Source organism: Suillus fuscotomentosus (assembly GCF_016647785.1).
Source record: "Suillus fuscotomentosus strain FC203 chromosome Unknown F5891scaffold_119, whole genome shotgun sequence".
NCBI lineage: Eukaryota > Fungi > Basidiomycota > Agaricomycetes > Boletales > Suillaceae > Suillus > Suillus fuscotomentosus.
In genome coordinates, this window is record NW_024539631.1 from 32,125 (window position 1) to 57,685 (window position 25,561).

The 25,561-nt window shown below is 45.0% G+C and overlaps 6 protein-coding genes across 6 annotated transcripts; 3 read left to right on the forward strand and 3 right to left on the reverse strand.

Annotated features, from left to right (window-relative positions):
* Positions 1-1,741: 1,741 nt before the first annotated feature.
* On the reverse strand, positions 1,742-3,589 carry F5891DRAFT_986469 (uncharacterized protein; the record flags this gene model as incomplete). The annotated part of the gene is made up of 5 exons (XM_041377781.1): positions 1,742-1,896; positions 2,212-2,743; positions 2,798-2,900; positions 3,245-3,344; positions 3,406-3,589. The coding sequence occupies 5 exons, from the start codon at positions 3,587-3,589 to the stop codon at positions 1,742-1,744; spliced, it is 1,074 nt and encodes a 357-aa protein (XP_041218316.1).
* A 1,997-nt stretch (positions 3,590-5,586) lies between these two features.
* F5891DRAFT_1197285 (uncharacterized protein) lies at positions 5,587-8,634 on the reverse strand (the record flags this gene model as incomplete). Its single annotated transcript, XM_041368459.1, has 7 exons — positions 5,587-5,933; positions 5,996-6,514; positions 6,562-6,670; positions 6,731-7,876; positions 7,930-8,143; positions 8,204-8,220; positions 8,269-8,634. 7 exons carry the CDS (start codon positions 8,632-8,634, stop codon positions 5,587-5,589), a joined length of 2,718 nt encoding a protein of 905 aa, XP_041218317.1.
* A 2,400-nt stretch (positions 8,635-11,034) lies between these two features.
* F5891DRAFT_963956 (uncharacterized protein) lies at positions 11,035-11,328 on the forward strand (the record flags this gene model as incomplete). Its single annotated transcript, XM_041376060.1, has 1 exon — positions 11,035-11,328. A coding segment is annotated over one exon (294 nt), but the record flags the coding sequence as incomplete, so codon positions are not given.
* Positions 11,329-16,193: 4,865 nt separating this feature from the next.
* F5891DRAFT_1131472 (uncharacterized protein) lies at positions 16,194-18,137 on the reverse strand (the record flags this gene model as incomplete). The annotated part of the gene is made up of 9 exons (XM_041364671.1): positions 16,194-16,284; positions 16,344-16,486; positions 16,601-16,723; positions 16,775-16,838; positions 16,932-17,115; positions 17,145-17,284; positions 17,340-17,480; positions 17,924-17,941; positions 18,103-18,137. The coding sequence occupies 9 exons, from the start codon at positions 18,135-18,137 to the stop codon at positions 16,194-16,196; spliced, it is 939 nt and encodes a 312-aa protein (XP_041218319.1).
* Positions 18,138-21,313: 3,176 nt separating this feature from the next.
* Positions 21,314-21,802, forward strand: F5891DRAFT_932567 (uncharacterized protein; the record flags this gene model as incomplete). Its single annotated transcript, XM_041373986.1, has 2 exons — positions 21,314-21,597; positions 21,646-21,802. Coding segments are annotated over 2 exons (441 nt in total), but the record flags the coding sequence as incomplete, so codon positions are not given.
* A 496-nt stretch (positions 21,803-22,298) lies between these two features.
* On the forward strand, positions 22,299-25,293 carry F5891DRAFT_1197291 (uncharacterized protein; the record flags this gene model as incomplete). The annotated part of the gene is made up of 3 exons (XM_041368460.1): positions 22,299-22,423; positions 22,476-23,158; positions 24,869-25,293. 3 exons carry the CDS (start codon positions 22,299-22,301, stop codon positions 25,291-25,293), a joined length of 1,233 nt encoding a protein of 410 aa, XP_041218321.1.
* Between the last annotated feature and the right edge of the window lie 268 nt (positions 25,294-25,561).

The following is a 25,561-nucleotide window of genomic DNA, read 5'->3' on the forward strand; positions in this document are numbered from 1 at the left end:
TTGTAGAGACTTATTTCGAGCGAGGAGACACGTGCACTAGGAGAACAAATGTATATCTCAGTTTCTAGTAAGAACTCGTTATACGAGCTTAAGTACCTAGGAGAACAAATGTATCTAAGTCTCGTTAGTACTGTATAATGTGCGTGATGAATATAAACGGCTTACATCTCAGTTTCTAGTAAGAACTGAGATGTGAGGATGAATCTACTCAAAGATATATAGTGTTTAGCATAGAAACGCGATATTGTGAAAATAAACTTGGTAATATGGACAAGTACGAGCCGATGTCATGCGTTGCTCGCTCGTCCTCTTTTGGCTGCGCTCGTACCTCTCTTATTCTCCCCCTGACGCAATCAACTCGGATCTTTCGGTCTCTGCTATCGATACGTCGGTGTTCGACAATGTTGCATACATATTTTCGGGTCTTGGGTTTGAAAAATAGCATAATAACAACTTTCATGTTTTCATTATCATTTGCCTATATTGACTACCGAGTCTGATAAGGGACCCCTTGGATGATCCATTGCTCAATGAAATACTACCTGATTGGAAGTGTGCTGGTTATCAGATATTCATTTGTTGACTCCCGGGTCCTGGAACTCGGAAGTCAGTATGGTTGACCCAAATTTGGGTGATTGGAACTTGGTGTCTCATAGGGCAACACAAGCTTCACACCCCAGATTCCAAATTCTGCAAGACAACCTGTGCACCATCAAAGGCCATGTCAGGAGATCACCTGGTGCTCCGGGAACTCGGGAACTTTAATTTATTACCTCCTCTGAGTACGGTTGACCCAAAGGTTGGTAATTGGAACTTGGCTTCTCATAGGGCAACACAAGCTTCACACCCCGGATTCCAAAATTTGCAAGACAATCTGTGCACCATCAAAGGCCATGTCAGGAGATCACCTGCTGCTCCGGGAACTTGGTAACTTTGATTTATTACCTCCTCTGATTTGGTTGATGTACAACTACCTCAGCTCCATCATGTCTACAATTATGATACACATGGGCCCACCCATCTATATTTTATACCACCCTCGGCTCACCCGTCTAATACAACATCCCATACAACACCCTCAGCCCACCCGTCTAATTCATATGTGTCTGGGCCCACCCATCTAATACAATATTTTATAATACCCTCGGCCCACCCATCTAATTTAATATGTGTCTGGGCCCACCCGTGAATGTGATAACAAGTACCTACCCATCTATCTCATACATATCTACCTTAATACACCCATCTGCATAATATCCAACTACCTCAGCCCACCCGTCTACCTAATATTCATGTACATCAGCCCACTCATCTACTCTATATATTCCCTGCATGGGCCCACCCGCCTCCATCGGGAATAATTTGCCTCCCGGCCCATCCATCATAGTCAAGGATATTTTTATCATGGGCCCATGGTCCGCTGGCCCATATCATATGGGATATTATGCACATCCATTCCCTCGTATTATATGGAGATAGGTCACTGTAATATGTGAGATGATCGATTGTTGCTCGTAGTTGGAGGTGTCGCAGACACAGGTTTTTGTTTTGTAGTGTTCTTTGCAGCCAGAGGTTTTGCAGGAGCCTGACAAGGTCATAGTTCAAACATCATCAAAACAAAATAAACTTACACTTTTTTTCCCCTGACGTAGCTGCACAGGAGCCATTGATTTTTCTTCAGGATCACTGACATCAAGCTCAGGGTAATCATTTTTCCATTTCCAACTCTTCACCGGTGCTGCTACCGCTTCTCCAGCTTTTTGAAGCTGTGCTGCATGGCCGCCAACACCGCAATTCGATCTTGAGCTTTGTCGACAAGGTGCTGTGTTGTCTTGAGCATTGGTAGAACATCTAGCCCTCTTCTTGGGAGGCATCGAGCAATATTGTCAGCTGTGACTGCAACAAAGCTGTCATGAACAAGGTCGCCGGTTAGTACTTATTGATCTCACATAAGCTAATGTTATGTAATCAGACAGTATGCATACAGAGGCTAGTACAGTATCATCCTCAAAAAATAAATGAGATTCACAGTAGACCAAGGAGAAAAGATAAGTACTCATGCCAGCATGGTACAACTCAGAACGAGATGACGAGACTTCTCTCTATCTCATCTTGTCCTCCGAGTAATAGATACAAGTCGTTGAGAACGGCGTGGGCCTGGCTGACTAGTCGAAGACCCTGTTGTGCCAGTACATGGAAGGGTTGAAGGACCTGCGGTGGGTTGAACAGTAGGAGACTGAGGAGGAGGATAGGGCAGTGGGATTGGGATGGGTATTTCATCTGAGTCCTTGAGTTTCGCGATGAACGTTACAAGCATCTCGAATATGTGATCGTGAATGATTGTGGCATTGGTGTCAATTTCTGTGAGGTGGATTTGACCGTGCCATTCATTGACTAGGGGTTTGAATTCCAAAAAATAATTGGAGACTCTGTCCATTAGAAAGTCGCCTTTGGATATGGCCCCCTTCTTCGATAAGAAGGTGGTAAGTAGACCACTGGCACCTAAGTTTTCATAGGCCTCCGACCATGGCATTGCCAGCTTATCCCATGTTGGTGCGACTACACCACGTGCCCCCCCATACTTCATAACAAATTCGAAAAAAATGTAAAACATAGACTCAAGGTCATCGCACATGTAGTGTTCGATTTGCTGCAGCTGAGTAGCATCAGCAGTCTTTTTAATGGTCTCGGCATTTCTCAACATCTTCTTAAGGACACGCATGGAGATATATGAGATAGTCCCCTAGAAAAAAATAAGATCAAAAGCAAGAACGGTAAACTGGACATTCAATCTTACAGTACCAAATGAAATTGTAGACATCTTGCCTTCCTCTATAAATCCAGCATGATCGAAATCAATGAAGTAGCTGTTACCCTCATAAATGATGAAGTTGTTCGGGCTGAGTCCCCATGTAGAATTCCACATTCAACCATGAGTCTATGAGCTAATGATACAACATTAAACTTGAATTTGATGCATCAAATTGAACTGAACTCACCAACAACAAAGTCACGAAAAGCACAGATCAACTCCTTCCTAGAGCTGAAGTGTGACAGCGGTTCCCCACAAGGAGTCATGACAAGCCGTCGGTGAAATCAATTGCAGAACCTGTGGTCATCCCTATCGTCCAGGTCAAACTGCTGATAGCAATCACGAATCTGTGCTGTACAGTCAGGCTCCCCGTCATACATGACATCCCAATCATCTACAAGTTGGATGACATTAGGGATGTCATGGACTCACTTGAGAATGGCCACCTCGTGATATCTCTTTGCCTCAGGCACCCAACAGTCCTTCATCACATAATCCTTCCCGTCAGTAGGATCTCTGACATGGTAACAAACTGTTCTGTGACAGAAGAAACCCTGACTCTTCCACAACATCCATTATCGAGTAAGTTTTACCATTATTGTTGACTACCAATCCTTTCGCCCCCACAGCCAGAGAGAGGTGAGTACCATGGCAATCAGCAATGCACATATGGATGGTAGGGTCAAGGCCAAAGTACTGCAGATCTGCTAATGCGGTCATGGCTATTGCCTCGGTGACACAGATTGGAAATTTGTGGATGGGGGTCGGAAGGGACATGATGAGACCTGAGCAGTCAAAATAATGGGCGTGAAGATCATCTGCACAAATAGAGTAGGCAAGAACGAAGCAATGCCAGGTTTTTTCCCGCATAATGAGGTACACTTTGGTAGCAGATCCCCAATACATTGCTAAATCATGTGTTACAGCAAAATTGCTGGGGGTGTGTTCCACAAAGCTCAAAACATCAGCCCATGTTTTGTCCCGAAGTTTGTTCGGGCTACATCAGGCTTCTGCATGTTATATGGGTCTGGTATGGGTGAGTTCGCAAACTCTGCAGACCAGTACCACTCAATGGGAGAAATATCAAAGGGAAGTTTCTGTGGGTATCCGCTTCGATTGTGCAGGGCCCACTGAATGGCATGGAATAAGTACTGTAAGTCCCTCTCGGTTGAATGCTTGTTGCGTTTTCTCTTCAATCCTGTCTTTACAGTGCCATTGAATTCATTGTCACTCCCATAGCGGTCAGTTCCTTGGGAGAAGATTGTCAAACCATGAGAATCCAAGGCCTCGAGTTCTGCACTCGAGTCATCAGTGGCGTCTGTGTCGGAATCCCTCATCTTGCTCTTTTTCCTGCGATTAAAATTCCATTTTTTTGTATGTATACTGGTGAGCCATCCTTCTTGTGGTACTTGATCTTTTTGATGTGGTGTAGTTGAAGGGAGGATATGGGGATGAGTGCGTGGAAGATAGAATCAGTAAATTTGATCTTACTGAGGCCAGACTCATCAATGACATGGCCATCAAGCTCTGATCTCAGAAGACCCTTCACAGTATTGACTGTGCGTCCACCTAAAGGTGGGAAGCCCACAGAGCTAAGTGATGCCCTGCTGTGTGTGAGGAATGATAGCTAGATGAGAAGGGGTGAAAGGGGAAGAAAGGGTGAAGTGGGGTGAAACTCAAATAGACCTCTGGACGTGAGTATATGATTTGGCCCAAGGGGATTGCTACTGAGAACGATTCCTCTATATAAAGTGGAGGGAAATCACTGAAACTAGTAAGGGTGGTTGAGAATGGATGGGACACAAATGCGAATGCGATGCGATGCGAGCGCGAGTGAGCCGCCGTTGACGTGGCGCGGAATGAGCTTGAGCGGCTGAAGATACGTTAGCACACGATAAAGCACGGCCATGCGGGAAGATATGCGGGCGCCGCAAAGTATTAGGAATAATGCGAAAGGCCGATAGTTACGCGCGGCAGCTGATACAAAGTTTTAGACTTTTGGTTCAGATGGTAATGTGTGCAAGTGAGTGATGGATTCTCTATGGGAGGTAAAAGATACATGAAATTCATAAGTACAGGTATATATGAGGATGTGCCAAAGCGCTATTTGGAGCCGAGTAGGTAGCGGCTGTAGGTAATAAGGGTCCATGATGAAAGTAATAGCGATATAAACGAATTAGCGTCGGAATTATGGTCAGTCTATTCCAAAACAAGTGAAATACGCACCGATAGACCAGCGGAGGACATGGATAGGACAGGATAAGGACAGGATAAGGACACGCGACAGGGCCGAGTAAAAGCCGTTATGGTCCGATATACGGGCACGAGCCTCGGCCGTTGGCCGATAGCAGAAAAGATGTGCGCCGCGTTAGTGTTAGCGCGCGCAACGCGAGGACCTATGGGACAACGCAAAAATAGCCTTTACAAGGCCACAAGGACTCTAAGTCCTACACCACAAAGGTAAAGGTCGAATGATGTGGCACCAGCCTGAGGAAGTTCGGGTGATGAGGTCGTCATTGGTGGTTTACCAGGTGAGTCTGAACTGGATGACGTGCTGTGAAACGGTGTCTGGTAGAAGGTGTGCCAGTATGATGTGTCTCAGTACTCAATACTAGTAGTGTTTGTGCAGTCTGCACAAGAGTGCATAGGTGCTCACGGGTGGTGTCGGGCTTGTCAGGACTCCATTCCATCCTCATCCGATTTCACTCGATGATCCGATTTCACCAATTGCAAAATTTGCCATGTAGAATACATAAAATCTGAAGTAAATGTATCTATCCTTGCGAGAGGGCAGCATATGTCTGTTTGTCAAAGTACTTGTTTAAGAAAAAAGATGAATGATAATGAGCAGAATTTGCCTTTGTCAACTGCGCGTCTGCTGCACGACCTAGTTGGGGAATGATATGAATAAATGCACGAAGTTGGCTAAGGGGAACTATGTCACCCACTGGCGCGCCATTGGCATGTTTAGCGTGTTTCAATACATGCATCTCAGTGACTGGATCAACCACACCCATTTTGAAACTATGCACATAGCACAAATATTGATCTTGCCATGTGATTTGTGAACCTCGCCGAGGAACTGGGCGCATTATGAGCTGCAATTCGCAGACACGGTGCCCTTCAAACAGGGGGAAAGGTGTCAACGATAAGCAAGATTAGTATCAACATAAACAAGCTCACCCATCAACCCCGACTTAGGCCAATCATAGGCTCGATCAACATTGATGAGGACAGCATCCCGTCGGCCTTTTGGCCACCCGCTGGTAGGAGATGGAGGGGAGGCATGCACAGTCTGTGTGGGTAAGACAACACTGGCATCATAGAAAGAAACTTGTTGCAAATGAACAGTATGCCATATCTGGATACGTTCAAAAGGAAGAACTGAGGGATGGTCGATTTGTGGTCTCCTTGGAACCCCCAACCCATGGCCTGCTTCTCTGTTCCTCGCATCATGTTGCAAGAAGTCAGAAAGAGCCTGACGTAAATCTGGTATGTCGAAGTCATCAGCAACCTCATTGATTTTCAACCCAGTGCGAGTAGGGTCAAAATTAAGATGAATAGCAGTGGAGGCAGCAACGAATGTCTGAGGAGGGTGAGAAATATTATCATATCTCATGCCAACCAATTGCCTTGCTTTGCTAAAGTAGTTGGTGGTGATGCGTGTTTGGTTCAGCTCTTCTAAGAGCGCAGTTCGTGGATCTGTCAGTTCGTGGATCTGTCAGTTCGTGGATCTGTCAGTTCATCACAATCTCCATTGTCTTCCTCGTCTTCCTCGTCCTCAAGGAATTCTTCTGAGTTAGAATCAGCGCAAGTACTCTTTAGTGTCGTAGCAATCATGAAATGTTGCAGCTTCTCCTGGCAATCTAAATGATGACAGATCTAAGGATCATAGTCATTGTTATTGGTGTGCCGCACAGGGTCCTTAATCTCAGATATATGGGCATGCTCAGTGGTGTCTGTGGACCACTGAATAAGGGCGCCAACTTTGCATGAGCTGGCAGTGATGCTCTGCATGAGTTCAAGCTTTGGTATGAACCAGTTGTTGATAGGCTTCTTCATCCCCATCTGAGCCTTTAGGGAGATGATAACGTCTTTGTTTTCGTGAAAGATCAAAAGTGATCTGTCAATATGCGCCAGTAAATTTTCATCAGGCAAAGGAGACTGCGCCATGTACTGGACATCCATAAGAGCACAGATCGCAATCACAAATTGATGGGGAGCTGCACCAGCAATCAGGCCGACAATGTAACGCTGGAGATCTTGGTGCGCTCTACCTGTGACTTGCTTCAATTTTGAAAACCCACCAGAAAAGTGGTGATAACCTGTAGTAGGTTGCAATATTGAAATGCGAAAATCTAATTCCTGCGCTCCAACAACTGTAAGGCACCATTGGAGGTCATGATCATAAAACTCCTTGTGCCAGTGATGCAAAGGTTCGGGTGTCAAAAAGACTGAAGGATCAGCAAGCGGCCAGTCCGCCCAGAAAGGAGAATGGACACCATTTAATCGGTATTGCTCGCATGCCTGGAAGTAAGCTTCAAGGTCATTAGGGTCAACCGTTATGCTATTGAGCTGTTCCAAGGTGATGGAGCGCGTGCGCTCGGGATGATGAAAAGCGTCCCCGAATTCCAGATATGATGCCAAGGTAAACGGCAAAGTTTTCCTGTGCATGCATGCAAGCATACATGCCTCCAGGGTATCGACAATATATGCAGCAAGAGGCATAAAACAGTGGCACACATTGCCTACTGGGTCGGACATCATGATTCCAATTTCAGCAGCTTTCATTAGGGGCTTCAAAACTATGGAAAGACATTTGTGCATGAGGCGATCTTCTAGCATGCCCCGCATCCGTGGATTTGAATGCAAATACTGCGGGATAGGGAGGAGGGCCGTAAGAAGAAAAGCTCTGGATGAGAGCTTGGTGCAAGTGTTCATGTGAATGTTAGCAAGGCCTAAAAGGAGTGGATGAGTGACCCTGGCACCAGCCATATTGGTGATATTTGTTTTGTCCGAAGACAGTACAGTGCCTAGGACTGTCGCACCTCTTGGAAGCTGGTCCTGCAGTCCTTATAATGAGACGAAATGAATATTTAGACACAAGCCGTACATACCTGGATCTCCCAAGCAGAGTCGCCTGTCAACCACCCTGAGTATACACAAAGAAGCCGTGCTGATGTCGTATAAACATGGCAAGGGACAAAATCGAGCTGGTCATGGAAAAGGGGGTTACTGAAGAGACTCTCCAAACATTCCACCGGGTCCTTCCAAAATAGTCGGATAGGGCCTTTTGTGTGATTGAGTGAAGGGATAGTTTGGCACTTCCAGCTTGGTCCTTTTGGCAGCATTTCAGCACGGCTTCATAATTCTTTAGCATTGCAGAATGACAATTTCAACTGATGGATCTTCAAATAATGTCAGCAAGCGCCAGCACTTGTGAAAAGGACATGCACCATAGGGAGTTCCAGAAACTGATTAATTGCTGCCATACTGAGGGGAGAACGCAGGAGAAAATCAGCGGCCTCCCACCCTTCCTTTGATGCAAAAGGGTAGAAGAGGTTTTCCTTCCTGCATTCTGCATACTCATCAGCGTCAAACAGATCCAGAAAGGTCACACCATCCTGAGCATAACAAGTCCCTGTGCCCTCATACACCTCCACCTCTGATAACGATTCTCCATCGTCCTCAAAATGGGCACCATCAAAGTCAACATCCATCATGCTATCCTCAGCATCAAATTGTGGGACATCCACTTCCGACGTTGATTGAAGAGATTGCTGTGGCGGAATCAACTTGACAAAATGCAAGATATCAACCATATCGCGAGTGGAACTGTGGCACGACATTCAAGGCTGGCTGAGGTGTTGAGTTCACTGGATTCCTTAGTGAATAACTTTCCGCACTTTGGACAAGCTGACATATTTAGAGGTCGTCACAGCTCGATTCAAATAAGTCTCACGCTACACTGCGCTTGCTCTGACACTTTGTACTAAATATTGTCCATATTGCTGCTACAGTGCTCTTGATGCAAAACAACGTTAACTCTGTAGCCCTTCCATACCATCACCAGGCCTCTCACAATTCTGGAAGTTCTTCTCGAGGTTCCTCTTGCAATTCTGGAGTTTCTTCTCGAAGTTCCTCTCACAATTCTGATATTTCTCTTCATCTTCCATCCTCTCATTGTCATCCTGAACGCTCTCCATATCCTCGGTCCAGACAGAGTCTACAACATCCATCTTCTCTGCCACAATCACAGCTGATCAAGGAGGAAGACAGCTTCTCCATATTGATGCACCTTGTGAGTTGTTATCAGCCAATTTCAATGCTTCGTGACTCTTATATGCTTTTGATACTGGCAGGAACGAGACTCCACATCACTCAAAGAGGAAGATGATCACTCTGACCTTGCACTCGAAGCAGCTAAAGCCAAACATAAAGTTTGCCAGGCTCAAAAGCACCTGGCGGATTGTATTTTGGAACACCATGAGATACTCACACATCTCTGCCACCATCATGCAGAGGCTGCAAATACTTGTTTATTATTAGCTGACCTGAATGTCAGGCACTTGCATCTTAAGCATAGAAAAGACGGTATCACAACATTTATTCAAACATAATTGACAGTAAGTGCCCAGTTTGTGATGTTCCTGTACCGCACTAATGGCACTGCTAATTAATTCACAGCTTAATGATATTGTAAATACTTGTGGTTCTTTTTCTTCTTTGCGCGTAAATAGCTTCAATAAAAGACCGTATTTGTATTTTCCTACACAAGGCTTATCGTTTGTACAGTTTGTATGTATGTGCTACTGTGTGCTTGTCAAGCATGTCAAGTTTGATCCCAATTATTGGCTATTTGCTTGTGTGTCTGTGATGTGTGTATGGCCTTGTGTGTCCTTGTGCCGATTTGTCAATGATGTGGGAACTGTCATGAAATTGGTAGTTTGCTGATGTATGTTTGCGCGATTTGCTGGGATTGGTGTTGGACATGAGGTCCAGTACACCTCCTCAGCAATCAAAAGAAATATTGGGATGATGCTTTCAGTTGCGGAGATGAATCATCTGATGAGGAAGAAGCCATTGAGGATGGAGATGCCGAGGGAGATGTCATTGAGGAAAATAACATGGAGGAAGGCGATGTTGAGGAAGATGATGTTGAAGAAGATGATAATGAAAGTGATGTCAGCGAGGATAGTAACAGTAGTACTGAGGATGTTGATGAGCCTGAAGAGTCAGACTTGGATGGGGAGGATGACAGCGATGACGACGACAACCTATACTATAGATTTTAATGCATGGGGAACATTACATTACACAGGGCCACCATTTGCAAATAGCTGTAAGTTGAAGGTACTAGCGGGCACCGGGAATGAACATACTTAATTTGGACTTTGTGTTACAACTTACAATGGTATTTCTTAGAATATAATACTTTGACGAGAAGGGTAGCTTTTCTCATTGGTGGAATTAGCAATCCACCCTTGTCAGACTATCCAATACTATCTCAACAGCAAGAACAATGATTCATGTTTGTAGTTTGAGTTTACTTGCAGATAGACTTTGTAGCGCTTGATAATAATAACAAAATTTGGAGCCTGTGTTACAAGGGTATTTCTGAGAGTATAATACTTCACCGAGAAGGAGAGATTTTCTCGTTAGTGTAATTAATAGGGATCCTCACACCTGGGAGCTTACGGTTTATGCTTATCTGTGCTTATGCTTACAACCCCCCCCCCCAGTTGCGCAGCCGTGGATTATGTAATACAATAGTAGTGCCACTCATCAATTAGCAGTGTAGTACACTTGTAAACCAAGCCTATGGCACAAATTTCTCTCCATGAGCAGTATCTCCATGCATATATGATATATGTTGTCCATGGTTCTCCACACCCAGGCAAATCCAGTACTATCCCCCGAAGAGGCTGCTGTGCTCCTCAATTGTGATTAGGCATTGGCACGGGTATGGGTAACCTATGCGGGTCATGGGTATGGGTATGGGTCTGACTTTCAAGACCCGTGACCCGTGTACCCGTGTGGGCAATACCCGTGCAGGTATGTCATGTGACTTTGTTTATGGTGCTGGTTCTTGTTATTGTATTCATTCTCATTAATATTGTACCACGGCCGTAGGCCATGAGGGAGTTGCAGGGGACCAGTGCTGGTGACACTGAAACTCAAGGTATGTTCTAACTTTTCATCATTTTTATATTCTTACTACGATGCATCTACTTCACAGGGAAGCACTGGCCTTGCGCCCGGTCGGTCACACAGATCAGTCCATGTCATTAAATAACCTCGCAAATCAACTCTCCTCTCGCTTTGACCACCGAGGCAACGACAAAGACTTGGATCAGGCTATTGCACTTCAGAGGGAAGCATTTGCCTTGTGCCCAGTCGGTCATGTGAATTGGTCCATGTCATTAAACAACCTCGCGACTCAACTCTCCTCCCACTTTGACCATCGAGGCAACGATGAAGACTTAGATCAGACTATCACACTTTACAGGGATGCGCCAAAGGTGCGTTTCTTGCTGCTCTCACTCTCTCACTTGCTAATCTTTTGCTCATTGCTCTCAGTCATTCGCTGCTTGTTCCAGGTGCGCATTTTTTTTTTCTCGTTTACTAATATCTTTAACTTTATAGTGTGCTACTACCACCACTCACACCCTACTACCACCACTCGCGCCTCTCGTTCTTCCTGTCTCGTCCCTCCTTCTACTCTTCTGGCGCTCTCCAGTGTCCTCCACATATGTCCGAGCCACGTCAGCATTCGCCAGCATGCACTGGGCGTGTGCGCTAAGCACTGGTGGCTGCTGGGATTGGGTGGGGGCAGGTACACCTGCCATGGGTATGCACCCGCACCCATACCTGTACCCGTGTCTACAGGTACATACCCGTGGCGGGTACGGGTATGGGTTGGCCTCGAGGCACCTGTGGGTTTACCCGTGCGGATCCCTAATTGTGATATCTCCTGTATTATCATGATTCAACAAACACACTATCTATGTGGACGAACACCTGTTCCAAAAGCTGGCAGTCTTCATCTTGCATGAGAGTTTGCCCAAAACCCATCCAATTACAATCAATTTTTCAACATGCTTTGGGTATCTCTTCAATCATTCGAGGTCTCGCTTGATCTAATTGAAGACCACCTGGTTTTTGAAAACAACTCCACCTGCGCACAAGCTCCAGTCCGTCTGCAGCTTGCTGTGACACTCTATCAGATGGGTTGCTATGGTAATGCTGCATCTCTCCAGGAGATTGCCCGTCATGCAGCAATCTCTGAGGGTGGTGTTGAAAAATTTACAGCACGGTGTTTTATTGCTATTGAATCCTTGCATGATATCTTCATGCGACTACCCACTCAGGAGGAAAAAGAGGTAGAGAAATGTTAGATTGATAGTTGAGTTGGTTTCCGAGGTAGTTGGAGAGAAGGTTGGGTGATGTAGCAAAACAAGCCTATTCTCGTCTTTCTCGACCTCTGACAGCAAGGTCCATGTCATATTCTCGGTGTAGAAACAACAATACTGAGAGGAACTAATGAGGCTCCTGACTGTATCTAAAAAAATGTTGTAGGTCGTGTGTTGCCTAGTCTGCATTACTTGAGGAGACAAGCGCATTCGACCCTAAAGGGAAGCGAGTGCAGCGAAGATCTAGAGGTACGCTGTCTTGTTACTTAAGGGTCTTATATGAAAGTTGTGTATAATGACAACACAATTATACACGGTGAAGACTTCTTGCCAGTCCTTAAGTCCACGGTCTCCAACTTTTCTACTTCGTGGGAGGTAACGTGGTGAGTTCTTGGGAGGATTTAATTTGTTGTCCTCTTCTTGTGTAGTCTTATACGAAGTTGTTGTGGAATGTTCTGTGTTCTGGATAAATTCGTTAGGTTTGTTTCAGCCTAGTAGGTCGTGTTTCAACCTATGAAAGTCTGTTTCAACTTTGTCGTCCTTAGATGTGTCTCACTTTCTGTTGAAAGAGAGAGTCTTATGAATACATGTAAAGCTTAGAATGAGAGCTGTTCAATGGTTATATAGTCAACCCCTGTAAGGTAGTATATAACTTTAGAGTAGATAATGATATCTTAGATTACCTCAAGGCACTTATGTTGGCCTGCACTTTAAGTCTTAGTGGTCTCACACGGTTTGAGATAAGAGTCAAGTGGGAGGATTGTATTTCATGGGTGAAAATGGGGTCCTTTTATACCTTTTGGGAACCCCCTTACTAAGCATGATTAATCAGATGGATTGGTAAGAATGTGGCTTACAAACCAGGTGATGAATCAGCTTATTACTAAGTACATTACAAATACAGTGTAATCTTACAAAGAAATTACAAACCATGACAAACCATGACTAAACATGTTGAGTCATGTTAAATGTTGTTACAAAGCATGGCCAATCATGACTAAACATGTTGAGTCAGCTTAAATAATGTTACAAACCAGAAAATTTCCCAGTCACATGATGTGATGACAAATAAAAGCTGGTGGCTGAAAGAAGCCAAATAAAAATAAACAGTCAGAAATAAATAGAGATACAAAACTTGGTAGCTGAAAGAAGCCAAATAAAAATAAACAATGAGAAATAAACAGAAGGTCACATGCTTGATACAAATACAAGGTAAAATAAGCCTGTAAAGTGAGAAATAAAAAACAAGACAATGAAATAAAGGAAAAATAGAGAGGTAACTTAGTGACAAAGGGCTAGACAGTCTCTCATATCTTCCTTATCACTCTCTATATATATCTGACATGGTATGAATCACATACCATGCATGACAACGCGCTGAAGCGAGGCATGTGAAAGCGCAGGTGCGCGCAAGGCACGGGAACGCGCGCGCGTATTAGCGCGAAGTGTGGGAAAGCGCACGTGCGCATGTGGAAATGATAGAGAGACTAAGCTTAAGTGATAATATAATACAAGATAAGTGAAGAGAGGTGCAAAGTGCAGACAAATAGATTTCTACTATGTTCTTCTAGGTAGACAGTGGGTGGAAAGTATAGTAAAGTGGAAAGTTCAGTAAGGTAAAAGTAGGTTGGAAAGTTAGTTGAAAAGTAAGTGAAAAAACTCCCTCGTAGTATGTACTGCTGGCGCTTATATAGTGCGCCTAAGCGCGGTCATGCGGAGCCGAAGCGCTACCGAGTAGGTATGTAAAGATATATATAAGTAAGGGTCCATTATAAAAATAGAGGTGGAATGATATGCTAATAAAAGAAATGGAAATATACGCACTAGAGGGCTTGGTGGACAGTGGACAGCTCTTAACCAATACAGTCTCAAAAAAAAATGCACAACAAGCCATCATGCTGGAATCCGGTCAATTACGAAACTGGCAGACTTTGGCTTATGTTCAAGCACAGGAATCACTGTGATATCAGGTAGGATAATGTACATGTATGTAGAAGGAGGCTCGATACTCAATCATCCAATAATGTGCCTATTGTATGACTTCCTGTAGAATGTTGAGTGCTGTGCCATCAGCAGGTGGGGCACATCCATCACCATTTCCCTTGAGCAGCAACCTCTGTAACGCAACCAACAAGTATTAAAAGCCTTCATTGCATGAAAACTTGGCATCACATCCTCCAGCAACTGAACATCAACACATTCTGCAGGGAGATGCACATACTCACAACGGGACCACAGATAAAGCAGTTTTTCACCACCATCTAGAAACAGAGATAAATTTGGACACCGGGTATAAAAGCATACCTTAAGCACTGTGTGTGGGTGTCTCACCTCGTCCAGTCCATTGATCAAGTCTAGACGGATGTTGAGAAATCTGGGCGAAGAATGGGATTGCATTATCAGTGATATTGGATCTATGCTGATATGGAAACGATGCTGAATGGTTTACCTACTTCAAGACTTCTGTAATCGAGAGGTCATTCTTCAGCTCGACGGTTACTCTTTGATCTGTCAGTGTCTTGAAGAAGGAGAAGATGAGGTTTTGGATATTCAAATTAGATCAATTGGGTTCGCAGCGAGATGTTATGAAAGCTGACCATGGAAGCACGACTTAAATTTTGATGTGGTGGTGAATGATTTTGACATCATCACTGAAAACATTTTCGCGTGATATGCCGTTATTCAAATTACAATGCTGAATAATCATATTTACTATTGACATAGCATTAAATGGACCGACATCAGTGATCTTGTAATTATATGCCTGAGTGGAATCAACCTTGTTATTGAATAATTACATTCCAAGAAATACACTTGTCACCTCAAGTCATAGTTTTGTCATCATTATCGAGTGGTATCATTTCCTCCGTCAGGTAGATGGCGCTACAAATTTTGGGCAGACACCACCTAATCGGCATCTTGATTATAAGCCCATTTCAAGTACATCTTGTGAGGCACAGGTGTTCTAAGATACAGTCAAGGTTGCACAAGTAGACCTTGTCATGTCGAGCCACTACCAAATCACCCTTAAATTGCTAGTTCTGGACACACTCCACCTAATTGTCATTTCTATTATAAGCCCATAGCAAGTGCAACTCACAAGGTACGGGTGTTCTAAACTACAGCAATAGTTGCAGAAGTAGACCTTGTCATGTCGAGTCAATGCTGAATCACCCAAAAATTGTGGACTTGTTGTAGTTTCATGCCCTGCTGTCCAACAATTATATATCAAGATATAGCCTTGTAATCCCTAGTACTGTTTTTACTAATCAAGCATCATCAGTTTTCTTTTCAGTTCAATTTACATCCTACAAGTGATCTGCTCGCCTGCGGACAGTCCTTCTGAAGTCTTTACTACAACAGTAATGAAGAATAAACTACATTTGCCGTCTCTCTATCTTCATTCATGGGTGACCACAATGTTCAAATATCCCATCGATTTCGCACTCTGGAAAGGGTGCCAGAATGCTGCCATAAGGTGTAGGCTGAGGGGGTTGGTATCCATGAGGCATGGGTAAAATGATATCAGACCGGGGATTCATAGAGAATGGGCTCGACGAAGCGGTTATACAGTGCAGTGATTCGCACCCGCACGTTTCATACCAATCCTTTCTTAACCAACATATTCCACTGCACTGTGCATATGGCATTGACTTTCAGGTTGGGGCGATGAGGCGGTGTATTTGGGTGTGTTAGCATGTATTGTCACTCTCTGTAGGGAGAGGAATAAATCTGTCCATTTTTCAAAAATGTGTTGTCTCAAGTGAGTATGGAGTAGTGTTTTCAATGCTGACAATTCCATGGAAAGAGCAGCAGGACACCATGATGATGAGCTGAAAGAGTTTACAGTGCGAGTGCATAAAAGTGCAAGCCGAGCATGAAAGGGCCCCAAGTGGAGCGCGCACATGGTGTCAACACGATAATCATTATAGTAATACATATAAAAACAGGTATACCGTTATGCAATATCAGTGGCGTTTGGCAGAGGTATTAGCAACTGAATAGTGGGCCGCGACTTGAGGGGAATAAGTGGACACACTGCGGGGGCCAAAAACCTTTCTGTAAACCCATGAGCATGATGAAAAGCTGGCTTGTAGTGTGCTCACCAGTTCCACCACACGAGAAGCGCATCAACAGAAGCTTTGGCTGTTGGTGTTGGCGGATTCTCAAAGTAGTCGACAATGTAGACATAAAATTGGTCATGTTCAAAGTCATCATCAATGTTTCGCCAGGAGCCACAGCTTGAGAGAGCAAACCGTAGCTAGTGAATAAACTTCAGGCATCAGCATTTCAAGAGAAAAATGGAATGGACCTGTACCGCTGAATACGCAATGGCTCTTGGTTGCACTGAGCGCATTCCTAACAACGTAGCAACATCAGATCGAGTACGACGTTCGCCCTGGGTCCTGGATTGTTTAGGGAACGGTTCAACGGGAAGCTCTTCATCAGGCCGCGCATCTGCTGCAGAACTGGGGGACATAAAGATGTGTTTGAAAGTCTTATATCAAAATGTGAGCGGAACAGTTGGGAGGTCAAGAAGTGGACTCACCCTGATGAGAAAAGAGCCTTTGAAGAGCCCTTTGGTTGGGTCTTCCCGGTCATACTCTCCATCTCTATACAAAAGAGAGGGCCACGAGTGAGCTGTGACTTGGAAATTCAGTTCATAGTTTCATAGTGTAGACCAGTGAGATAATGAACAGTCTTACACAGGATCAGCCCAGTTGAGGTCCACAGGGCACAGAAGCTTGGCAGTCGCATCATTATAAAAACCACGTCCTGTCTTGTCGCATGAGTGGATTGGAGGGTTGGGGGGTGGGGAACTCTTGTTCAGCCATGAAGCCACCGCTAATTTCATAGAAGCCATGTCATCGCCCCTTGCTGAATCGGCCCCTCAATTGAGGTGAATAAATGTCAGAAACAAATTAATTGGCACATTACATGGCTTACTTTCTGATATGCAAGATTTAGTTGATGTCCATTGGTTTGAGAGGAGATGAGGCCATGGATGGTTGGGATCCAGCGCAGCAATTGCTGAAATGATTGGTATGTACATCCCTCCCTGGGATGGAACTATATGGTCAAATTAAAACTCAATGAAAAGTGAGGGCACGCACTCTTCGGTGTATTGTGGGTTGTCGTTGGAGTCGTACAGGGAGGTCCTTCGGTTGTATTCCCCAACAAGGTCCTTGACTCGGTCAGTTAAGCTGACAAGGCGCCGAATAACTCGCCCAGTCATGAGGTATGGATCACCATGGCTGTGGGACATAAGCTATCAGATAAAGGTCACCATGGAATATTGTGCCTCACCTTTTAGGGCCGCTTTCTCCTCTGAGCTCGGTGTTTTGTTCCTCCAAAGCGGCTATGCACCGTTTTAGCGCAACATTTTGGTCGTCAGACATTTCCTGGTTGTGAGAAGACTGAGACATGGGTGGTGTGGGATGAAATGGGGAATATCGGTACACTTGAGCTTTTGACGGTCAAATTGTGGTATTGATGCGGAAGGTTGTGTTATGCCCGCCACTGATCGATCACAGAATAGGATACGGCTCCAGTGTTTGGAGCGCTGGAATGCAACCTACCCGAACATTGGTGTAATGCTGCTGCAGAAGCAAGAAAATATGGTGTCACCTGGAGCTTGGACTCCTGTGTGGTGTCCAAGAGGTAAGTCAAACTTTAAATGAGTCACCGTGGAGAAAACTTACTTACACCACCAGTACTAACTTGGCAGGATTACGTTCACAATCAGTCTACTGTTGCCCCTCCGACCCACTGGCGTGTCAGGCACTATGATACAGAAACACAGGTGAGAATGAATACTCTGAGGTACATGCAGCGAGCTCAGCCGATGACGGTCACCGTTGCTCCAAGCATACTTACAGATGTGGAGATTGAAACCAACCCATCAATTCCATATCCCACCTTAGAAGTCTTTATGGTGAAGCTTGACGATGAAGAGCCTGGACGACGATGGTCAGAGATCTTCCTCCCCCCACTGAGATGGATGGGAGTAAGGATGATTGATAACATGTGCATTGTATCACCCAAAAGCCTTGCAGGTTTTTTCAATCTGTCTCCTATCATGGTCATGGATTTTTACGTCCACATCATTGATGCTTTATTCGAGCTCCAGGCAAGGAAGATTACAACGCAAGAATTGGAGGTAAGAAAGTTCATATTGCAGGAAGCTCTGTGCGCTGAGTCAGGATGTCAGTACAATGATGTAGACTAGTCTAAGCATCTATCAATTAAATGTAAGAATTGTAAAGTATGAGATCTCCCAGCAATAAGTCAGATGTGATGCAGATGAATCTAGGAAGCAAATTAAGTCATTTCTGCAGCGGCAAGCCCAAGTGTCATAATCCAGCTCACAGTTTGCAACGAATAGCCTTCAAGGTGTGAGTCAGAGGCAGTCACTTTGGAGTCTGGAGGCACCTCAGCAGTACAGACCGCTGGGTGGTTAAGGTGCAGGAGAAGGGCCATGGTGTGGGAGGTAAGACTCAGCAGTACATACCACTGAGCCCGTGTCCTACGCTGAGGATTGAGTCATCGACGTCAAGTAGGGCATTGGAACTTGGCACTGGCAGCTAGTGTTGCTGATCACGTGTTTATGTTCTCACAGTTCAGAGCCTGCATCCCGGCCGAAGTACTGGTTTAATGAGCAGCGCCTTGAAACAATTTTCATTGATTCAACTTTTACTATAGTATCTAAATGTATTGTGCAGTAGTGACCTTCTCTTTCAGTCATCGGTGAACGTTTCCATTGACTTTCGACGGAACGGCTTGCTGGTGAGTTCAAAATAAGGTTCAAAGCTTACATAATATGTTACATCTCTGTTCGCCCACATTTCAGTTGATCGCAAAGCACAACACTTTCCTTTGGCATTCTCCAACTCCAGCCTGAGTGCCCAGCCCAACATGAATCATAAGCTTCATGTCTTCATGCACGAAGGACGACTTTTTACATCCGTCAACACATCCTCGCCCCCTGCCACGATCCCTCCTATCCCGCGACCCTGTAATCCAGCACTGGAATATGATTCTTCCTCAGATAACATTAAATATGTATTGACTACACAGTGGGCATATGAAACGCGCCCATAGTTCCCTCCCATCCCCATAAACCCTGTTTTCGATGGTGCTGTCTTCAGTTGCCTCAATCATTCGTTCTACTCCTTACCCATAGAGTCTACAGCAGATGGCCGCTATATTTTGCGTAGAGATGTCAGAAAACAATGGGAGACTTTTAGAGCATAAGTTACTCTGGTGCCAGGGACGTTTAGCAATGAATATGCACTTTCCTTGGTATGGCCAATTTCCACGAGCACCACAAGACTACAGGTACTTAAGGTCCCATGTTGATGTGACACTTGCCAAGAAAGTTGCTTTGAGATCACACGACGCATTCTTAGGTATGAGCTTCGAGTTTTTCATATGCGTTGATTATCTGGACTCATCATGTGTGTTCTCAGGTATCTCAGCTCTCTGCACATACTTTATCATGACTCGTCATTATAGGCCCCATAGGGAGGCTACCTGGATGTCTCTCTTAAATAATGATGCTCGATGTCCTATACCATCTACGTGGGTGGCTGAACTCTCCCGCACATTCGTTGGGGACGTCACAGATGTCGTACCACGCACTGGTGTGATTATAAACGGCGCCTACAGTCTGTCCTGGGACACAGATGTTCTCATGTTTGAACACTTTCACGTTCCAATCTGGGTATATTGGCCTCCCAATGTCGTACCCCATAAGACCTGGAACTGCTATATTCCCTCAGCAGAAGATGTTGCCGCAGCAACTGACACAAATTGGGGCGGCTCGCAGGGCAATGATCCATGGGGCATCCAGTTAGATGATAATCTGTGGGGTGTTCAGTCCAATAGTGATCCGTGGGGTGCTCAGTCTAACGGTGATCCAGGAGGCTCCCATTGGTTTAACGATGATCCATGGGGCTCCCAGTCAAACGAGCAGACCCCAGCATCCGCTGTGCAAACCCAGCCAGATCTATCTTGTTTTCTGCTTCCCCATAGACATAGTAGGCAGAAGCATGCTGAAGATTTGGAAGTGTTCTTTGCCCGCCGTGCCATGCAGAACAAGAAGAGGGAGGAGAAGGAGACGCCCTCACAAAAACAAGCACGTCTGAGTCGCGAATGTTCAGTGGAGAACCACAGAATTCCTGGGAAGTCCAGCACAATTCAAGTGTTTGAATGGCAGCCTCAAGATGAATACAATGGCTTCATGTTGCGCACCCACATCACAAAGGCTGGAGTACAGGACGTCTGGGGGGACTACAACAAGTTTACCAGGATTTTCGACTCCTTCTCCAATCAGTGGAACTTGTGTCTCGCCCTTAACCCAACTAGCATGCCTGACGGTGACGACCAAGAAGATGACGATGACATCATGCCTCCGCTGCCTAAAACTGCCCCTCTTGATGTTCCACCTCTGGCCCCTTCCAGTTTCTTGAATGATATATACACATACTTTGGCAGTAATGTTTCACTTTCATTGAGGCACAAGGATATTGAAGGACTTGCCCCCATCTTGCATTACTACTTTGGATATCGACCTACGGCGCCTAGTTCTGCTCCCCTGTATGCATCCATGCAGTTAAATGAGTGGATTAAAAAGACCAATTGGGATCACCTTTGCAAGCTGCTTGGTGATTCGGCTGCAGAAACAGGCTCGATCACAGAGCCACAATGCCAAAGCATCACAATTTTCATTGTGTATCTGGTGAACTTGAAGGAGTCTGACTTGGGCACCATCCCACCTGATGTTTGGGATCTCGGACCCGACCCATCTCTACAAATCACACATGCTCATATCCGAATCTCTTATGCAAATCTATCGCAACGTCGGTATTATATAATCGAGCCCCGTCAGTCCCCAAATCTTGTTGTCTGGACATTGGCCATTCCCAACCCCATCACTGCTGTGATGTGCTTGCGATGTAGCTGGGGTTCAGACATAAACCAGATTGCGCTTGCTCTCCTGAAAAGAGGTATAGCATTCAGGACCCTGCAGCAGATGGCTGGTGCGCCCAACTTTCGCCGTCCCCTTACTGAACTTCGCACACACACTTTGGGGCATCAACCATTGTCTTTCCAAGCTACATACGCAGATTATGTCATATATGAACAGCTACGCCACGAGTTCATGAACTGGCCTCGAGCAAGGGCTGCGTTCCTGCATGGGGGACTCGTCTGGCAGTTGGCTTTGCATAGCCTTGGTTTCCACCACCTTCCATCCGTCCTTGAAGGTATTTCGACAGAAGCTGTTCCATTTGGCAACCTGTTAGTGGGGAACGGGTCGACTTACTACGACGATGGGTTGCCGGACAAAGAAATTGATTTCATATGTGGAACGTACTACATAGACCGACATCAGCTTTCCCTTACACAGATTAATTGAAGTTGTCCTGACTTATACTCGCGCTTTCTAGCTCATGGCACATCAGATGTGGTCTCCTGGTGGTCCTGGCCCAACACTTGGGATGCCTTGGGCTTAAATGTCGGTTTCTGGTCTGCTCGTTGTGAAGATTGGTTTCAACGACGTCTTGACAACATCTGAGAAGGGGTTTCCCGCATGCGGCATTCATGTACCAGTGACACCAATGGTCCAATGACCACCACTCAATGGAAGCGCTCACTTAAGTTTAACCCTGGTACCAGCAAGATGATGCACAACACTTCAATAATATACTATGATTTCCTGACAAGAGCATCAGGGAAGAGTAGTATAACTTGAATTTGGCAAACTGCTTCATTCTGACCTCATGATTTAGTATGGACTGAGACATGGTTGGTGCCATTGCGTCACTCACTATCATAAATCTGATCTTTTCCATCAGACACGGTGCAATCATGGAGTACCGAGATTGAGACTAGCCATGCCATCGTTGTGCCCGAGTCATGCATGTATCCCCAAGCAGTGCTGAAACACTTGCTCCACTGTATCCCGTATTATCCCATCATGTATAAACTGTGTAACAAAGTTTGCGCAATGACATCAAATTCAATATTACTACTAGGTTGAGCACACTGACCCCGACTCCAAGTCTCAGCCAATGTCGCCCGTCATGTTGCATTTACCACATGAGATTGAAAGAGCAATATTTCAACTTGCCGCAGGCGTTCACTCTACCAGTCATTTACTCTCATATCTATTGGTCGCTGAAAGAGTTCGACATTGGTACGTACTGGCAGCATTTAAACCGCAGATTTCTGACTCAGAAGATGCATAGGATCGAAGAGGTGATGTATCGCACTGTCATCTTCACCAGCGAAGCACAAGCATGCCGCTTCATCAAGTCTCAACCTGTGGCTTCTGCAAAAGTCAAATCACTCTGTCTTGGTAGTACATTGCATGTTGTGACAGCGGTAGATGTCATGGAGCTGTGCAGTCACATTGATGACCTTGCCCTCTGGATTTTACCTGAAGGAGATACCCCTGGGGTGCCAGCTCGCCTCTTGAATGCCTTAAACAGGCTCCCAAAGTTGTTGCAGCTGTCCATTCGTGTATCAACTGTCTTCTGCAAAACTGCAGTGCCGTTTCTGCCATCCATGCCTCTGTTCAAAAAAATCACTCACCTTGAGTTGCTGGAGGGTTGGGTGCTTTGGAGTTTTCCTGTCGGCATACATTATCTGACACAACTTACGCATCTTTCCCTTCGAGTGGTCACCCACCAGACAGCGCCGGCATCACTCTGCATGATTCTCATGGATTGTGTTTACCTTCGAGTATTGATTTTGTGCATAATAGAGGGAGTGGATGATGTAGAGAAATGGCTGAAAGATGAAGGTTTTGATGATCCTCGCATTGTTGTTACAACCATGACCCCTCATCACTCCTGGGTGAACTCCAAGTTGGGCCTTGATGATGGGAGTCTATGGCAGCACAGAGATAATATTCTGAAGCATCGAAACCGTACTACATGCTGACATGTAACAATAGTATCCTGAGGTGAAACCTCATACTGCAAAGAGTATATTCACATTTTCACAACCACAACTCATATACAAATTCATAACAAAACAGTGAAACTATGTCTCATCAAGTACAGGTGAATGAGTCAGCAAGACAGTGTCCTGGCAATAGGCAAACATGCCCAGAACACCATTCGAACGAAAATCAGTATAGTTGGCCATTGACTCTCAAAAAAACTCACACCAAATTTCAAGTTGTCAGTAGTCTGCCTTTCCAGTATTTCTGTCATGATCGTCGGTAAAGCTATGTGCAGCCAATAATTATTCCGCAGGCCATTCACATCCTGCAGCATGGGTGACAGAGCCACGCAAGAACAGGACAAAATACAATGTATGCACTGTCGTACAAAGACTGATTGAACTTGAAGTGGTAGAGAGAAAGGCGGGCGATGAAGCATGACACGACAGTAGGTACCATCGCATCAGCTTGCCAGTGAGATCCAAATCGATGAAAGACTTGAACAAATTGAAGGAAGCGTGACCTGGCAAGTTGAAGTTGAAGTAGAAGTAGAACAGATACGACAGTACATACCGTCGTGTAGTAGATGAGTCCATGCCCGAAGAGCGAGTTCAAGTCTGAATTCAAGTTCAAGTTACGCCAGGGGATAACATCACGTGACCAATATCATGCACGTCATATGCGTGTTGCAACTTGTCATTGATGCATCAATTTGAGGATGGCATCAATTCAGATACAGACATGGAAAGATTCTGTATCAATTGAGCGAGGGAAAATGAACTTAGTTGTGCTAGTCTGTAAACTGCTTACCAAAATAATCATGGAGTGCGCATTAGTCGGGTCTCAACATTCGAGTCATGAGAATTCAAGTTAGCCACACACAGTTCCACAATCTTGGTACATCTACTCACGTACGTACTTATGAAAAACACCTGATTATTTTACGAAGGCTAGATCACAGCTCCTGTACAACTAGGGTTCGGCGTCAAGTAGTAGATGAGTCTATGCCCAAAGTCCGAGTTCAAGTCCGAATTAACGTTCAAGTTACGCCAAGGGATAGCATCACGTGACCAATATTGCAACGACACATCAATTTGAGGATGGCGTCAATTCAGATACAGACATGAAGATTCTGTGTCAATTGAGCAAGGGAAAATGAACTCAGTTGTACTAGTCTATAGACTGCTTACCAACATAACCATGGAGTCGGGTCCCAACATTTGTGTTACAACCGCTCTACTTTCTTTACTGCTTACGTGTCCACCATTATGCCTTACGCTCTTACCTTTCCTTTCTTGGTCTTACTTCCGTATTTGACCTTTGTACTATTATCTCACCGTAGCCTTGGTCCGTGCGCATATAGTCTCCTATTTAAGCACGTGTACTTTACTTAGAAACGTCACTTCAATCTTACTAGGTTTTATCCTGATAACTTCCTTCGCTTAAGACCACCAATCTTAAGTCGTCTGAACCGATCTATTAGCCAAAGCACTCCTTTGACTAAGTCTACGAACCTCTTCTTATTTGAAGAGCTACACTTGATCTCAACAACGTGAACGCTCTGTCGAGCCTTTGTTGTTAAGAACTATCCTAGTTCGTAACAAAAGATTGAAGTCCAGAAAGACACCTATATCCATACGTGTCAAAGAAACCCCGAAACCAGAACAGAAAGATCCTGACTAAGCAAGACAGCTAGTGCAGGCGAAGAAAAAGGCGACAACCTGACTTCACTCACCCCCACCTTCCAAGCCCTGAACCTCGGTACTCCTGTACCATCGTTGAACATGTCGGCCTCATCCAAGATAACAGAATTCAAGATCAACCATCCTCCTACATTCGATGGCGACAGAGACAAGTCCAAGTCATTCATGCTCTCATGCAATGCTTACATTGATATCAACTCGGAAATCTATAAAACCGACACTCAGAAAGTGATCTTTATCTCCTCGTTCATGAACGAAGGAAACGCTAGATCATGGAAAGAAGAATTCCTCGCAGATGCCCAATTCATCGACTCAACCGGACAAAAGAAGGGCTATGGAACCTTGAAAGAGTTTAACGAAAGCTTTGACAAAGCCTTCGGACCGATTGACCCATCCGGGACCGCATTAGCATGACTCCTGGAATTAAAGCAAGGCCCAGAAGGCCTGCAGACGTACATTGCAGACTTCAAAAGGCTGCTTGCCCAAGCAAAGATCAAAGAAGAACATATGATGATCTATCATTTCGAGAACGGCCTCAACGGAGGACTTCTAACCAAGATGTTCAACGCAGGAGGGGTACCCAAGAACCTCGATGACTACATCGCCGCAGTAGTCGATCTGGATAATTGCTATGCAAGGTTGCAAGCTCGGAGAAACAGATTTCCTTCCCGACAAATCCAGA